The 19,463-nt window shown below is 28.5% G+C and overlaps 1 protein-coding gene across 1 annotated transcript; it reads left to right on the top strand.

The window, feature by feature from the left end:
- Window positions 1-1,567: 1,567 nt before the first annotated feature.
- On the top strand, window positions 1,568-7,317 carry LOC124938307 (bifunctional epoxide hydrolase 2-like). The gene is made up of 5 exons (XM_047478729.1): window positions 1,568-1,598; window positions 1,684-1,828; window positions 1,933-2,140; window positions 6,707-6,960; window positions 7,062-7,317. The coding sequence occupies exons 1-5, from the start codon at window positions 1,568-1,570 to the stop codon at window positions 7,315-7,317; spliced, it is 894 nt and encodes a 297-aa protein (XP_047334685.1).
- The last annotated feature ends 12,146 nt before the right edge of the window (window positions 7,318-19,463 follow it).

Consider the following 19,463-nt stretch of genomic DNA (forward strand, 5'->3'; position numbering starts at 1 on the left):
ATGCTTTCTGATATTCGTTTAGGAAAATCAGTAAAATCTGTTGGGAAGTTAATCGTTCTTATCGAGAATTTACGAGATCGATAATTTTTTCTTAATTTTTATTTGCTATTTTCATGTCATGCTTTGTCTTTGTGCTTAACAATTTTTTTTCATTTTTATTATATATGGACCTTTTTAAAAATAAAATAATATTATAAATATAAAAAAAAATTGAGTGTATAAACTTAATTAAATTTACCCGAATCAAAATTACCCAAATTAACGATTAAATAATTTAAAATTAAATAAGTTGAATCAAACTTACCCAATATTAACAATTAAATAAATTAATCATATCACATTTACATGCAAATAAGCTTCTAGCAGTATAAATTGAATAAAACTTAATCTTAGAGTTGGTTCGGATTGAAGTTATTTGAATAACATCGAAAAAAATAATGATTGTCTATGATTTTGAGAAGAGAATATTATTTTTGATAAAAAAATTAAAATATATTGATAAATATAAATAAAATAATAATTTAAAATAAAAAATATTTTAATATTTTGATTGTAAATAATATTTGATTTTCTTTGATTTATTTTAATAACTTAAATCGAATAAAGTCTTAATGTCTAAATTACTGATATCAAATCTTGTTTTTATTGGACTTCATTCTAATTTTACTTTTTGAACACTAATAAGACTAAATAAATATACCAGATCATATATATATATATATATTAATATTTATAAAAAAAGTTTAAATTCTAATAATAATATAAAAGTTAAATTTATAAATTATATATAATATTATTATTTTATTCAATAAATCATTCATTTTATTAATTAAAATATAAAATATAATTACTTAATTTTTATTAAATTTTAATTTTAAATAAAAAATATTTTAATAATACACTAATTAAAAATTCAAATAATAAACAATATTTTCATCAAACAATATTTTTGGACAAAATCCAAAAATAAAATAAAATAAATCAAACAAGCTCTTAAAGTTATTTCCAAATCTGTCTGTAATTTCCCAATAAATGCTTAATAATTAATGATTCATAGAAGAAATTCAAAATCTATAGTCCGATTAGGGCCTCGTTCGAATTTGGGTTTTTGAAAAAACTTAGAGAAAGAAAAAAGTAATGATTAATGATAATTTTGAGGAGGTGATGATTATTTTTGGTAAAAAGACTTAATTAAGAAATGGTAATTAATGAACTGTCCTCCAACCATCAATTAATTTAGTTGCTAAATTAAACTTCAATTTCAATTAACTATATATATTTTATTTAACAAATTTCAAAATAATTTATCATTGTGATTCATCACTAGCTAATTAAAAACTGTAATCACAATTTTATTTGTCAATAAAATGGAAGTTTGTCCACCTTAAAATAACTTAACATCTTCTAATACAAATGGTGCATGTTTTCAAATAAGTTCAATTATTATATGTGGCCTAGTTAGCTAGCAAGCTCTTTTAATAATTTAATTTTGATTTGATAGTAATTTACCTATTTGAACTAGATCTGAATACAATTTTGACTTAGTAAATTAAAATCTTGGTTAAATATGTATGAACAGGAAGTTGGTGATATTGAAGGTGAATTTGAAAAAATAGGCGTTAAAGAAGTGATGAAGAAATTCCTTACATACCGTAAGCCTGCACCTTTTTTTTTTCCCAAAAGGCAAAGGATTTGGAGATTCCGGTGAAGATGATGATGATGATTCATTGTCTTCCTGGTTGTCGCCGGAAGACCTCGACTATTACGCCGACAACTTTACCAAGACCGGCTTCACCGGCGGGGTCAATTACTATCGGGCATTGAATCTGTAAGTAAGAAGAAGTTATATTATTATTATTATTATTGTTGTTACATAATAAATAAATAAATAAATGGTGGATCATTCATATACATATATAATTATTGGTGCAGAAACTGGGAACTATTGGCTGCTTGGACCGGAGCTCAGGTGAAAGTGCCGGCGAAATACATAGTGGGCGACCTTGATTTAATGTATAACAATAAAGGCGCAAAGGAATACATACAGAATGGAGGACTGAAGAAAAACGTGCCATTGTTGGAGGACATAGTTGTGATTGAAGGAGCTGCACATTTTATAAATCTAGAAAGACCCGATGAGGTTAACAAACACATTCATCATTTCTTCCAAGATCATCACGATAATTAATATTAATATAATTTGTATTCCTATGTTTATTTTTACTACTACTATATAATCTTGTCTTCTCTATCTATCTGGTTTGTTGGTGTGCCTGTAACTCAAAATAATAATTACCAGTCTTGAAATAAATTATACATTTGGCCTGTTACCTTAATAAAGGATTATAATCCCATTTGTCAGAATGTATCTAAAAATTAGAGTAGAGATATGCTTAATTTATTGTAATCCCTAACTCCAACCTTAATTAGTCTTTCATTTGGAGAATGGTCACTAAAATTTCACTAGATTGTAAAAGAAAATTAAAATACTTTCACTATATTATTTGGAGGGAAGAATGTCAATTTTGTTTACAAAGTTGGAGCGAGGTGTCAATTTTATTTATGAAGTCGCAAAATTCTATTTTTGTATATAAAGTTGTCAAAATGTTTCAAAAATAAATAAAATAACGGCAACCATTTAACGGGGTTAATTTGTATCCATGTGACATACACGTGGCATCCACATATTTATTTTATATTTTTATTTATTTTTATTTTTTTAAAACAAACCTAGTAAATAAATCAATAAAATTATTATTATTATTTTTTTTACAAACCTAATTACCTCCATCATTTCACCAGCAGCCGCCATCATCAATCTCTTCATCAGCCTGCCGTCGCCGCCCTCTTCACCCGTCGTGGTCGTGGTCGTCGCCGCCCTCTTCACCAGCAGTGGTCGTCGCCAATTGCCAAGAAGATAATCGGCCCTCGCGATCCTCTCTCTCAAAAGAACTCCGACGTCGAAGCTCGAGCTCACAAGTAACTTCCTTTCTCTCCTGTCTCTTATGTTTTATTTTGGGTTTTTAGGGTTTCTTATTTCTTGTACTCTCTCTTCGTTTTTATCTTCATTAGGGTTCCTTTTTCTAATATAAATAATTCAAATTCAGTTGATGAACTTGAATAGGGTTAAAGTGATTCTTCAAACTTTATTTTAAGGGTCTTTTGAAGAATTATTGAGAAAATTACAATGATTTCAACTGTATGGTTATTGATCCTTCATGAGTGTTCCTAATTCTAACATAAGTGATTCAATGCCAGTTGTTGAACTTGAATTGGGTTAGTGTCTAAAGCGTAAAATGAAAAGTTCCTGATTTTCAAACTCTATTTGAAGGATCTTTTGAAGAACTATCGAGAGAATTGCAATAATTTCAACTATTGTTCTTTCTTATAACATAAGTGATTCAATGTCAATTGATGAACTTGAGTAGGGTTAGTGTCTAAAGCTGTGAAGAGGGCGGCGACGGCCACGACTGGTGAAGATGGCGGCGATGGGGGCTGATGAAGAGATTGATGATGGAGGCAGGTAAAAAAAGAGGATAATTTTATTGATTTATTTATTGAGGTTGTTTTAAAAAAAAAAACAAATATATAAAATAAATACGTGGATGACACGTGGATGTCACATGGATACAAATCAACTCTGTTAAATGGTTGCCGTTATTTTATTTATTTTAAAAATATTTTGACAACTTTATATACAAAAATAGAATTTTGCAACTTCATAAACAAAATTGACATCTCGCTCCAACTTTGTAAACAAAATTGACATTCTTCCCATTATTTGGACTATAAAGAGTAATGTGACAGTTTTGACTAGTTTGACTCTCTCTCTTCTAAAATCAAGATAATGATATATATATATTTTTTTATAATTAATCTCATGTTTTATTTTTTAGATATATAATTTAATATATAATGTTATTTGAATAAATAATTAAATGTTCAAAACAATCCAACTATGTTTATATTGAATTTTAAGATAAAATTAGCTATTAGAGTGAAAGCGATGTATCAAAAAATGCAATGACAAAAAAAAAATAAAAAAATTAAATAATGTTAAAATGTTAAATTCTCGATCTCCTCTTCTAGCCTAGCGGTAACAAGAAGTGGATATTCTCACTCAAAGGTTCGAGTCTGTCAAGTGACAAGTTCTGCGTCTGGTTAAATGTGTTTGCGGATTACATACTTAATTCGTTGTCACATTTTTTTTATTCAAAAATGATAAATTCTCAAGATTGTACCTTCAATCAAGCATATATAAAATCAGTTTTAAATATCGTATAAATAATAAAATTGACAAAGAACTTAGAAAAAATGAGAATTTTAAATTAGTAAAATATCTAACAAGATGTTAGATGAAAATAATTAGAAATAAGGAATTAGTGGGAAAAAAATTTAAACTATTTTGCTTGTAAAGGAAACTAAAAAAATGAATAAGTTGTGAAACCATGGAAGAATTAGAGTAATACTTACATTTTTAAGTTTTTTTTTTTGTTTTTAAGGGCTGGGTTTAAGCCGTGCATTATTTTGTTTAAAAGTTTTGTTATATTAATTTTAACAAATTTAATCTTAATCAAAATAATTTTATTCATTATCTCATCAACTATATTACTTAATTAATTAACTAAAATACCTTTTAAAAAATATATATTTTAGAAAAAAAAAATCATGTATATTAAAAGTGATAAAAGGTATTTTAAAATACCCTTTAAGCAAAACGATAAATCATGATATAAAAAAATAAATAAATAAAAACCTTACTCGATAGGTGATAGGTTATCGAGCTCAAACGTCCTCGATAAGAATGATTAAATCCCCGACGGACTCTGTTGGTTTTCTGAAATGAATCTTAGAGAGCGTCATAATAATAACATTATGAATAATACGAATCGGACAACTACGATCATTGAAAGTTCGACGATTTCTCTCCAACCAAATAGTCCACCCAAAAAAATTATGATAACCGAAATATGCAAGTCTGATATATTAGTCGCATTAATCCAAACTTTTAAGCAACTACCCAATGACTCGACCATCACCCAATGAATCTCATTAATACTCCACAAAAGTCTCTATATATATACTAGACATTCCTCGACAATGTAAAAGTAAGTGAGTTGCCGATTCAACATTATCATGACACATACGACAACGACTAACCATAATACAACATTTTTTCATTCACATATCATCTGTAAGAATTCCACCGTAAATAACGCTCCATTCAAAATATGAGATTTTATATGGAATTTCTTACTCTAAAAAAATATATTGAATCATCTTAACAAACAACTTCTAGAAATGCCTCCCATGGAAACTATTCATGTCTTTCCAACGCATGGACATTTGCTTGTGTCATACCAAAAGTAAAAATCCTTAGCGTTTAATCTCCTTTTATATATTTAATTTGTTTAGCAAAACCACTAGACCGATGATCAAACATGACATTTCTACATGTAACAACGAAAACAAACATATGATACATCGTAGCTAGACTTTTGACATTACACGAAATGTCGTCTTAAAAACCGATCGAATAATCATCCCACAATGAATCTAGACTGCTCACGAAACTTTTTCAAATAGAATAAATTTCCCTCAAAATGCTACAACCCGCTGGATAATCAGACATTTTGGTGAACAAAACCAGACCAATCATGACCATAATTACATTTGATAATCGATGCTCAAAAACTATTCGGCTTCGTTGCAAATCTATTACATCATTTTGATAGAAGAGGCTTATTAAATGACTCGAATATTCATACCTCCTTAATCTTTAAAAAATTTAATATTAAATTCCAAAAATAAATTACATATTACTTTTTTTTCATTTTCACATTTAAAAAAAATAATCATTCTTACTTTTAAAAAATATTAATATAAGTCTTTTTATAAAATAAAATATAGAGAAATGATTAGGTGAGGGAATTTGGTGAAAGAATTTGGTGAGGGAATGACTTGGCATAATCTTATTCGCTGAAAAAATCAAATAATTTCTCTCTTTCCTCCCACTTTTACATTTTCCAACCAAGGTGATGTGTAAGTCATTCCCTCACTAAATTCCCTCTCTCTATCACTCCTCTAAAATATATATATTCTCAAAATCACCTCTCAATCAATATTTTTTTAAAAATAAATCCAGCTTTGCAAATTCTAAAGAGTATTTTTAATTTTAAGTTGATATCTAATAAAATTTATAAATAAATGGTTTATAAAATTATAACTAATCTCTAATTAATACAAACTTTTCTTATACTCTTCATTTTTAGTTTATAATATTATTATTATATATAATTCATTATCATAATATAATTAAATATATAATTATTATACTTTATTATATAATATTTTATTTTAATATTATAATTTCATTATTAAAAAATTATATCTACAAAATAATAATAATATTTTATAAAAGTATTTATATATACAATGGTAGACCACCAAATTTTTCACCACAACCCACTATCAATGTTATGAGATTAAACTTCTTAATTCATCCATCAAGAGTGGATCCATTCATAAAGTTTTAAACAACTTACAATCTATTAATTATAAATCTCATATTTTAACCAACAAAATTTAGTTTTGGATGTATCATGTTTTATTTAGCTCTTCTTTTAATAATTTATTTGTAAGTTGGTCAAGATTGATTTGACATGCTAATTATTTATAATTATGAATTGAACTAATCCGAATACAGATTTTAGAACAGGAAGTTGGTGATATTGAAGGTGAGTTTGAAAAGATAGGCGTTAAAGAAGTGATGAAGAAATTCCTTACATACCGTAAGCCTGCACCTCTGTTTATTCCAAAAGGCAAAGGATTTGGGGATTCCGGTGAAGATGATGATTCATTGCCTTCCTGGTTGTCGCCGGAAGACCTCGATTATTACGCCGACAACTTTACCAAGACTGGCTTCACCGGCGGGGTCAATTACTATCGGGCATTGAATCTGTAAGTAAGAAGAAGTTATATTATTATTATTATTGTTGTTACATAATAAATAAATAAATAAATGGTGGATCATTCATATACATATATAATTATTGGGGCAGAAACTGGGAACTATTGGCTGCTTGGACCGGAGCTCAGGTGAAAGTGCCGGCGAAATACATAGTGGGCGACCTTGATTTAGTGTATAACAATAAAGGTGCAAAGGAATGCATACATAGTGGGGAGCTGAAGAAAAACGTGCCATTGCTGGAGGACATAGTTGTGATGGAAGGAGTTGCACATTTTCTAATGCAAGAAAGCCCCGATGAGGTTAACAAGCACATTCATCACTTCCTCAAAAATCATGAGAAGAACTAATAATGCTCAAAGTTAAAAACTCGTCAGTCTTTAGTACTTGCATGAATAAAATAAGATCAGAATAATGTTTTTCTTTTGTAATCTCCCTTCCGGGCTGTTTTATAAATAAAATCTGCATGTTTGTGGTAGCTGGAACTTGAAAGTATAGACACTTGAATTGATGATCATGAAGAAGATCATAAGAATGATTGATTTCCTCCTTTACTACTACTACTACTGGCTTCTCCATTTCTCAGTTGTCCTTGTAACCTGAAAAAATTAAAAAGTATTGATTGTGCATGCACAAGCAGCTTCATGTAAAAGTAAAACTATAATGGTAATTAATTCAGAGGCAGTTAGTTGTTACTTACCTCTGTTGAAAGGGAGTTGGCTGCAGCTTGGTTATAGTCCCTGCTGTGGTGATGGTGGTGGAGAATTCGAGGAAGCAATAGGCTGGATGTCTAAATTTGTTCGTCTCTTTCTCCCGTTAATGAGTAGGAGGAATGAACATTTGCATATAAAATACAGCAGCACTACTCAAAGTGTAAGCACCATTATTGATCCAATCACAATTGCTGATCCTAGAGCTGCAAACTCCATACATAAGTTTTTGGCCTTTCCAAATTCTTCTAGATCTTATCTTATTATCTGAAAAGGCCTATAAATAGACAAAAATGTATTTAACATTTTAACTTACAATGAGCTGCAAACGGACTCATTGGTCTACTTCTGATGAGATGAATGTCAGCATGGGCAAAAAGAGGCTCTGATATATTTTCACTTGGCAAAATGATGCTTGGCAACCGTAGTTTCCCATATCATTTATTTTCACCGTCAACATGGCACCACCACCATGTCCTTCTTCTTCACTCTGTACAGCAGAAACCAAAAAAAATAAACATTTGAGTTTGAGCTTCTTCCCATGAATTAATCAAGTAGAAGAATTGCTTTTCTTATTACCTGATAGTATGATAAGTCTTGCATAATGCTATTGCAATTATCAACAGTTCCAAGGAACCAGGAGGTAAAAGGAATTAAAGCATTTTTAGCAGTACAGAACTCATAAAATTCTTTTTCGAATTATTTTATTTCTGAAATGTGAAAACTTTTAAAAAACCATTTTCTGAATTGGGTATAACCCGGATTTTTGAATTCATTTGAAATTATTTTTCTGGCTGGAGAAACAGTATTGAAATCTATTTTGGGTGTACTAATCATTTAAATAGAAAAGTTTATTTCCGACATTGTCGGTTCTGGTTCGTTTAGGGTTTGGGTATTATTTTCCCTAACAATGTTTTGTCTGTTGATATATAATCTTTCTGTAATTGGAGTTGAATCTTCTGAAAACGTTGTTTCCCTTATTTGAGAGGTGGATGCCCTAAAAGGATATTCAACCTTGTAATCTAATGGCGAGATATATGATTTGATAGAGCTATGTCTTTGTATTGGACATAACTTTAGGTTTGTGTCAAATCTTACTTCGACACTTCCTTCCTCACTTTGACAAATATCTAATATATTATTATGATTCTGGACCTGTGGTTTTACAGGTACAGCTTGTTCTATTTTCCAGTTATCTGGAAACGATATTTCTTCACATTTAATTGGTCTCCTACTAGTTATGTTTGATTTATCACAATTTGTTTGTATCAAAATTGTTTCATTATTGGGTTTGTCCATTATTCTACATAGTGTATTTAAGGTGAATAATGGTTTATAGTATATTCTATAACAAACACACATTACTTCCGATCTGGGAGCATAATTATATCCATGTGTTTTAACATTTAATGTTAGGGAGTCAGTTATATTTGCATCAGATAAAATAATTGTAAGTTTGGAAAAACGTTAAAGTAAACTGGTCCTTGAGCTAAACTGGATTGTATTATTCCCATTAGGGATTGTTTCCAATTTAGGTTTCTTCCATCTCTTAGGGCTGCCATAAAGCTCTTTGGTAAACCTTCTAAAGTTAAAGGTTTAAATGCCACCTGCACTAGTCCTATATGTAGAAATTTATAGGATCGTTTATAATATGCTATATCCATATCTGATAGTAATTTTATTATCATATCACTATTATCTAGTGATACTGACTCTTCAGTAGTTTTTACTACTTGTTTTAAACTCATTTTTTCAAATGTTCCTAGTTGATATATCAATCTAGGTTCAACTTTTGGAATTGTCCACTTATTTAGGAGGTCTAAATCCTTAGAAATATCATATTCCTCTTTCTTTATATTCTTTATGTTTTTATTTCTTGAGATGATGTTCATTAGATTCATGATTAGTGTGGTGTGTTGATCATTTTGCATAACTACCCCCTGGCTCTGATTACTTGGTTTGATTTCTTTATATATAAATAATGCTTAATTTGAATTTATTAGGTAGAGAGATGTGGTTAAGTTGGATATATTTGAGAGTAAATAGGTATTTGGGACGGATCGTGGGTTGACCCGTCCATAAATTTGCAACGCTTAAAAATAAAATTAAAAATGATATGTGTATGTATCGAATTTGCAACCAAGTACAACCATTTAACTAAGATTTTATATTTGAAATTCTACACAAAATTTGCTAACGCGCGACATTCATCACAATATAATATATATATATATATATATATATATATATATATATATATATATATAATGCTTAATTTGAATTTGCGAGGTCTAGAGTTGTAGTTAATTTGTATATATATATATATATATATATGAGAGTAAAAGGATACTTGAGTCGGATTGTGAGTTGACCCGCCCATAAACTTAAAAAATTTAAAAATAAAATTAAAAATGCAATATGTGTTGAATGTTGGGGATATTTTAATGCACACGGAAAACATATAAAACAAAATAAATTTAACAACAAAAAATTGCAATAATTTTAAAAATGTACTCAATGTGTCATGTACTTAAAAAATAAAATTAGGTTAAAAAATTTAATTAATTTTATTACATAATGCTATATATATTATTATCAACGAAAATATATTTTTGATATGAGTATGAGATGTTTATATATAATATATATATATATATAATTATTATATAAAATGTAACTTACAAAATATATATAAATACACAAAATTATAAAATTATTTTAACAATCATAAGTGGTCTAGCGGTTTAAGTGTTAATATTTCATACTTAAGAACTGGGAATTTCAGCTTGAGTAAATCGTTTGTCAACGGGGTGATTCAATGCTTAAGATCAAGCCGAAATGTGTAATCTAATGTTTAATAATGCATCCTTGGAGACCGCAAAAATCTTCCATGAAGGGTGAGTAAAAGTCAAAAGGCATAGTCGAATGCTTAAGTATGACGGTAAATGAGAGTTGTTATGATTAATAATGCATCATTAAAAGATAATTTAGATGATATATATGGGTGCAAGATATTTTAATAATACATTTTTTTTCTTTTTAGTATTAAAATTATTAATTATATAAATATACCAAAATTAATAAAATAAAATAATTATTTGTTATTTTAATTTATAATGTTCCTAAATATATGTATATTTTAAAATTAAATAAATTAGGAAAGAAATTTAACTAAATATGTTAATTTTTTTAAAGTAATCGAAGTTTTTTTTTATTTATTAATAAAAAAATAAAATAAGAAATTATATACTTGAAAATAATATTTTGAATTGACGAAAAATTTAAAAAGAAAAATATCAATATATTTAATATATTATTAATTAAAAAATTGAAATAAAAGAAATAAATAAAATATTTATTAAAAATAAAAATAAAAACTCTAAAACAAATTATAGACATAAATTTTGACATACCCTAATTTAACATAATATTATAATTTTAAAATAATATTTTAAATTTGTTAATTCAAAATAATCAATTTGTTAATTCAAAATAACCTAAAGGAGTAATTAAATCTTAATTAACGGTTAATTATTGTAATAATTAAACCTTAATTAGGAAAATTATTCGAAAATTTAAAAATAATTTGAGATTATAATATTCTATTTATTTTACCCAAATTAAGCAAAAAAGAGAGGTTAAAAATATTTAATTGTGATTTAATCATAAATTATGTTTAATTTATGACTTATAATAATTAAATAAAATATCTCAAAATTCTAAAAAATACCAAAAAAAATAAAATATGAACATAATTGTTATTAGGTTGATAGAAATATTTTTGTAGAATTTTTGGTGAAGAAATTAGTAAAAAAGGGATTAAAAATCAGTTTTTAATAGCCTTTTAAATAAAAATAAAAACTGATAATCTGGTGTAGCAAGAATTATGTTTAATTTTTTGCAGCAGCATTCTGGACCATCAAATGAGCGCTCATGCTTGATCCAATAGCCACACACCTGCTACAATAGAGCTCGCACGCGCCCGCCCACACTAGAACAACTAACGGGCTAGCTAACGCATGTTAGCCTTCAACGTTCAATGCCAACGGAATGCTCTAACAATAACAGAGCGACACTCGTTAGTCAAAACGACATCGTTTCGATTGTCTTCTCGGCTAGGATGCAGGGGTCGCTATATTTGTGATCGTCGTCGGTACGATCCTTCTAGAAGCTTTAGCTTCCTCCATATTCGTTCTTATCCCTCCAAATTTCGGCCACGTCTCTTTCTTATCCTCGCTTACAAAACCCCTAGGCCTAGGTTGTACACCTTGCCCTCGAAGTAGGCTTCCACGAAGAAAATAGGATCTAGGAAAAAGACTAAAGATTGACGAAATCAAGTCGAATTGGACTTCCTCAATGATCCACAACTACTATAAATACCCCTATGGTTTCTACACCAAGACATCAAACAAATACACCATATTATAGCAAGAATCGAAGCTTGAAGATTCTGGCCAAGAATAGTTTTTGTCAAAACTGTCTTCGACAATCCCAGCCTTGATCTAGGCTTCTGAATAGTCTCCAACACATTCAAGGAGTGTTCTCATGTTGTTGGTATGAATCCAGAATCGTTGTAATTCTATTTGTAGTTTAAAATTTGAATATTTTCAAATTTCTTAAGTTTGATCGATTTTATTTGTTTTAGGGCTTGTTCATGTGATTTCTTTGTAAAGAATCATTCTCTAGATCATGTATGAACATTCTGTTGAAAAAATTCAAATCAAATCAGCTTGAATCAAGAATTTCGAAAAATTAAACTTAAAAATTTGATTTTTTTTTTTTAAATTTGGTGTTATTGAGTTTAATCTGGGTTTTTTTGTTCATTTAGTTGATATACATGTTTGTTAATATGTTAGGATGAATTCCAAGCAACTATAACATCGTTTTGATCATGTTTGATAAAATTGTGTTTTTGATTTTTTTTGGATTTTGATTAATATTCAAAAATTGTTTTAATACTTGAATGAAATTTTTGTTTGGTTGTGTTCAATTATATTCATCATTTCAAATCTAATGGGAAAAAAAAGTAGTCCTTGTTATGGCCTAATTTAAATGATCCTAAATTTGACCTAAAATTTGTTTTTTAAAACTGATCTCTATAGAGATTCATAAATCGTAATTTATGTTAGGGTTTTATTCTTCGTGATCATATGAACTAACTATATCTTACAGATCATGAATGATCTGAATCAAAAGTTATAGCTCCTGTAATTTTTGACCAATTCAAGAACACATCGGTCCTATAGGACCGGTGTTCTTAAGAAAAAACCGAGAGCTAGGGCCGAGCACCTCTAGTCCTGACCGAGACCGAGGACCGATAGAATTTTGCGTAGGACCAAGACCGAGGAACGATGTTCTTGAGTCAGGTCCGAGACCTAGGACAAATGTCCTTCAGCCTAGGACCGAGTTTTCTAAAACTTAGTACCACGTTTTCTAAAACACTAGGACCGACGATTCTAGCCTATGACCGATAATCTTAAACCCTAATACCGGTCATCTAAGACTTAGGACCGAGCCTCCCAAAGCCATGACCGGTCCTCACACTAAAGAAACAATGATCTTCCGTCCCATAACCTTGTGCTCCGAATCCTCCTCGACCTGGACCGAGCACTTCAAGCCTAGGTAGGCTCAAACTGAACCCAAATCCTATAACCCCGATCCTAGGGCATTTTTGGTTCCACTTTTTAAAATCCAAAATTATTTTTTCTAATTTTGGAACCCTCTACCCGCTTTCAAATAATCCCGAGGTACGAAAATGATTTTAAATATTTCCAGGATGTCTCTCAAACAAATATTTTGAATAAAGCCCCGTTTTGTGTTTATTTCTAAACCTAACACGTCATTTTCTGATATTTCACATGTACTCAAACGAATACTACTTCGCACTCGCAGGTACGCCCGTCTAAATAATTTTATACAATTTTATAAATTTCTCGTACCGACCCTTGTTTAGGACCCCGGACTTGTAAGTTGAAATAAATGTTATAAATAAATCTTTTGTCTAGCTAGACTTTTGGAAAATAAAACAGTTCTTTAACGGGCACGAAGAACATAGCGTGAAAGCTTTTCTTGAGTGTAATTAGAAAACGAACCCCCTTTATAGAAACTCTAGTGTTTTCACATTTTTATACGTACACCACTGATTTATATTTAAATCCCAAAACTCAAGTGCAATGCTACATTTTTGTAGAAATCATTTTAATAAATAATGTTTTATTTAAAAGAGATTTTTTGTGTGTAAAAAAATGAGGCTATATATTCTTACATATATACATTTTGACAAGGCTTAGTCCAAACTTTGACTTTTCCGTAAACCCATCTCCCGAATCCCAAGGGTAGGGATTCATGGACACGAATATTTAAAAGGAAAAAACACCAAAGGGCCGCTACGAGACCGATTTGGGCGGCTACAAAATTAATTATAAAATTTAATAAAAATATTAAAAATATATTTAGTTAAATATGTTAAGTTTTAAATTTATTGAGAAATGTATTTAAGACTTATTTATTATTATAAAATAACAAATTAAAATACTTCAAAGAATTATTTTTTATTAACATATATATATTTTTTATTTAATTATTTATATATATATATATATTAATTTTAAATCATTTATTATTATAAGAAAAAAATTAAGACATTGTATGAACACTTTTTTTTATATTTAATTATTTTTTAATATTTGTCCAATTATCTATTATAATAATTTATTATTATAAAAAACAAATTAAGACATTGTATACAATAATTTTATTAGTATGTATTTGTTTTAATTATTTATATATATATATATATATATATATTAATTTTAAATATTTATATATTTATCCAATTATTTATTATATTAATTTATTTATTTTAAATAATTTATTATATTCAATTTATTTTTCTAATTTTGATAAAGGTCCATTCTTACTAAATTTAGTTATTAAATAATTAAAATTATTATAAATATAAATAACTTAAATAAATTAGTTAAATGATTTTTTAAATAAATATATAATAATAAAGAATATTAGACCCAAGTAAAACTTTAATTGATTGGTAATTTAATCCAAAATTAAATGTTTGATGATTTTTTTTTCAAAATTATTTTTGTTCTTACCTAATGAATGTTGTCAATTTATATAATTGATCGGTTTGTATTATAAATTTTTTTTAAATATTTTTCAAATTTTATAAATTTAAAAATATAAATAAACATTAGATTTGAATTGAATTTAATTTTACAAATTAAAAACAATTTAAAATTTTAAATAATATTATTTTTATTTAAAATATTAATATATAAATAAAAAATTTGTTTATATTTTTACCTGTATAAATTGATTGTTACTTTCAAATTAAGAAATTTTAATAAGTGTTATATATTATCCTAAATTGAAAATTTAAATTACTAGTTAATTCGGTCACCGTCATTAATAATTGGAATATACCAATATATATAGTAATTTGTTTGATGATATAATTAATTATTTAATATAACAATTACGTATTTATTTGATAAATATTATTTAGATGAAAAATCTGACTTAATTAGATAACTTATTAATGTTTTTAATTTGGTAATATATATATATATATATATATATATATATATATATATATATAACTTCAATTTAAAGTTCCAAAATGTCCAACATGCCTAAAACAGTGGCTCAATAGGACCAAACAGGAACACAAAATTAAAGTACCATTTTATAAAAGGGATCGACATTTCAAATCCATGCCAGATGTCCATTCAAAACTTCTAAGATAAGCTTTAATTTTTTATTAATTACTTTTTTTTTTTTTATGAAGGGTAGTTAGCGGTCATGATCAACACCTAATTTGATTAGCCTATTAGGCTTGACATTTAAAGCAAATAATTAAATATGTAGTAAGATTTGGAACTTTGTTTGATTTATTATCATCTTCAAATTTAGACATAAAGTCTTTCTTCATTTCTTCAATATATGCAGATATCATCTGACTTTTTGATAAGTTCTCTGACCTCATTCGAAATTTTTTGGAGATATAATCAAACGGGGACGGTGCTTCCGCTACTTGTTGTTTTTCTTCATACATACTTATTTGCTGGTGTAGGAGGTCCATTGTCTCCTTCCCGAATCGCTCTTTTGTTTTCTGATCTACTCTCATCATCTTATCCCAAAATTTATAAAATGATGACCTAAACAGACAGGGAATGCCTGTTTTGGTATAACCAAATTCAGGAATCCATCTCCAGATCCATGGAATGGAAAATTCAGTAAAAAAGAAACATGAAGCTATTCCGTCAATATATAAATTAGCTTCTTGTTTTTGCAGAAGCTGGGGAGATACATTGCTCCATTTATCGAATAGGACCTTGATTTCTTCTGGTAAAATCTTTGGGCAGGGACCAAAACGGTAAAACCAGTCTATGAACCAGTGGGGAATATCACCTCTATAGACATTTGCACATACCTTGATGAACCATGAATGTTTATATTTATTATTCTCATAATATAGTGCCTTAGTAAAGGCATCACAATAATCCCAATAATTAAATTTGATTGTTGTCGTTTTATTAAACGATAATTCTCTTTCTTTCATTGGGGATATTCCCCAATCTTCCAAGGAAATTGTCTTTTTTATTATTATTTTGCTGAAATTATAAATTTCTTTGTTTGCCCTAGAGAAATGTGATATTTCACATGACCCACTTTGAATAAGTATTTGCTCGTAAAATATCCGAGACTTGTAAGTCCTTGACGGAGTGGATGTATTATCCAAATACCTCTGCATTATTGTCCATGGCTCATTCCTCCATTTGACGTCCTTCTCTTCTAGGAGAAATATAATTTCTTTATATTCATTTCTTATAAATCCAATATTATTGGATTCTGATTCTTCATCTCCCAGTATTCTGGCGTACGTTGGATTGTCTTTTTGACTATCCGAACTTTGGGATAGATCCATTGCTATCAGTTTTTGTTTACCATACTGAGATATGATCTCTGGTGCTCTGCCCCGACCTCTTCCTCTAATAGAGGAGGATCCTCTTCCTCTATTAGAGAAAGAATCATAACCCCTTCCGCTCATTCCTGTAAATTTAAAAATTCACGGGTTAAGAAATCAGGGAGATTATTATCTATCCCTTTTTTGTATGATATTTCAAAATCAAATGGGGCTAAATGAGCTTGCCATCTGGCGAACATTTGTTTTGACACATCATGTTTAAAATCTTTCTGGAACATGAATTTAGCTGCGTTGCAATCTGTTCGTATAATAAATTTTTGATTATATAAATCATCTTGGAATTTTAAAACACATTTGACTATCGCCAGAATTTCTTTTGCGACTGTTGCATAATTCTTTTGAGAGTTGTTCCATTTCCCTGAATGGAATCTGACAAGATAGACCTGTTTTGTTTCTGGATCTAATTGAGTTAGAATTCCTCCAAATCCTATGTCAGATGCATCAGTCTCAATTACCTTTTCCCAATTCGGGTTACTTATCATTAAACAAGGGAGTACCTTTACTTTATTTTTAATTCTCTTAATAGCCTCTGTATGATGGTTTGACCATGGTTTAGGGTTCTTCTTCAGTCTTTCATATAAGATTGATGTATCTTCTGTTAGATTTTTATAGTATGGAGCCACATAATTTAAGCTGCCTAAAAATCTTTGTAATTGTGTTTTATCAGTGATCACATTTGGGAACTTTTCCGCAAATTCTATGTTTCTATTAATGGGAGTAATATTTCCCTTTTCAATGATATGACCTAAAAACCTTATTTTTGTTTTGAAAAGATCCATTTTTGGTTTAGAAATTACTAGTCCATTTTGAGTTATTATTGTTTTGAACATATTTAAATGTTTGAAATGAGTTTCAATTGATTTTGAATAAACTAATATGTCATCAATGTAAACAATTATAAATGTGCTATAAGGATTAAAGATATTATTCATAATTTTTTGAAATTCGGATGGAGCATTTTTTAATCCAAATGGCATTACATTCCATTCATAATGTCCTATAGGGACATTGAATGCTGTTTTATACCTGTCAGATTTTTCAATCTGGATTTGCCAATATCCTGATTTTAAGTCAAACTTTGAAAATATTAAACTATCATACAGTCTATCTAACAGATCCTTTTTATTAGGAATTGGGTGCCTAATCCATTTTAATACTTTGTTTAAGGGTTTATAGTTTATTACTAACCTTGGCACGCCTCTTTCGACTTCTGAATGTTTATTTACGTAGAAAGCCGTACATGACCAAGGTGATTGTGATGCACTTATTAATCCCTTCTGTAGTAGTGTATCTATCTCTTTTTTGCATAATTCTAGATATTCTGAATTCATTTGGCAAGGTCTTGCCTTTGTAGGAATATTCTTTTCATTAAAAGCTTCCTCATATGGTAGTGAAACTATATGTTTCTTTCTATCCCAAAATGCATTAGGATGTTCATTACAAATATCTATTGAGAGTTGGTCTTTTAGCAGAGCTATTTTTTCTTGTAATTTAGGATTTTCTAGTTGTTCATCTATTGTTATTAGACTTATTTCTTGCTTTAGAAAATATATTTGATCTTGTTTTGCTTTGATATTATCATATATACTATGTAACATTTTAGTAAGCGGTTCCACAATAAATTCTAGAAAAATATCATGTTTCTGGAAGGTTCCTGTAATACCTTTATTATTAATCATCTTAATAGGGTAGATTGTGTTTAAAAATGGGGTTCCAAGTATGACCTGATTTGATATATCTTTAGCAAGTATAAAGCTCTGAGGAATGCATTTATTATCAGTACATATATAAGCTTTTGGAAGTTTATATTGGATTTGGAGTTTATCTCCCCCTGCATGCCACAGGGTATGACTCGTTTTATGAAAATACCTAGTAGGGATTAGTCCTTCCTGAATAACATTTAAATCTGCTCCGCTATCAACAAGAGCAGTAAATGATCTTGTATAATGATTATCTATTAGGAGAGATATTTTTATGTGCCATTTTTGGGATTTAACCATTTCTATTGTGGATAAAAAATTTTCTGAGAAGATATTTTCTTCAATTTCTACTTTGTTGTCATTATAGTGATTTTTTTCGTTATGGTTATCCTCAAGCTTAGTTATTCTAGACTCTTGTATAATATTCTTCTTTTTTAATATCTTAATTTCTTCCTTTAAATTATTAATTTCTTTGTAAAGATTTGTGAGTGTTGTATTCTCTTCTTTGTTTTGAATCTTGTGTCTGAGTTGATTCATTACTTCACTCATAGTGTAAGATTTATTATGATTATTATAATTGAATCTCTTTTCTTCGGGCTCTTCATCTTTAGAGGATGAAGTTCCTTCTTCAGAATTAAACTGATCTATGATCTGCATTCTTAATTCTGGGTCTTTGATGGCTTTTAGTAATTCAAAAGCACGATTTGATGTTAAAACATTAACTTTCATATCTGAAAATTGAGATATGATTCTATATAATTCTGATTTGTCAATATTTTGATCTAGGTTATTTGTTTCCTTTTTAGGACAACTTAATCCTGATCGGCAAGGCTCACATTCAGAGTCTTCCGAGCTTGATTCCGAAATATTTTCATTATATAGGTCATCTATTTCAGAATCACTAGGTATTGAATCTGAACCAGATTCTTCAGATTCTGAGTTTTGTAAAGTTTGTATTATTAATCTTTTTGTGTCTTCTGGGATTTCAAGATTATTAATTTTTTTCTTTGCCCAACAGAATTTTGAGGTGTGTCCTAATTTTCCACAGTTGTAGCATTTCTTACTATTTTTGAAATTTTTTG

The sequence above is a fragment of the Impatiens glandulifera genome, chromosome 1 (genome assembly GCF_907164915.1).
Source record: "Impatiens glandulifera chromosome 1, dImpGla2.1, whole genome shotgun sequence".
Lineage (NCBI taxonomy): Eukaryota > Viridiplantae > Streptophyta > Magnoliopsida > Ericales > Balsaminaceae > Impatiens > Impatiens glandulifera.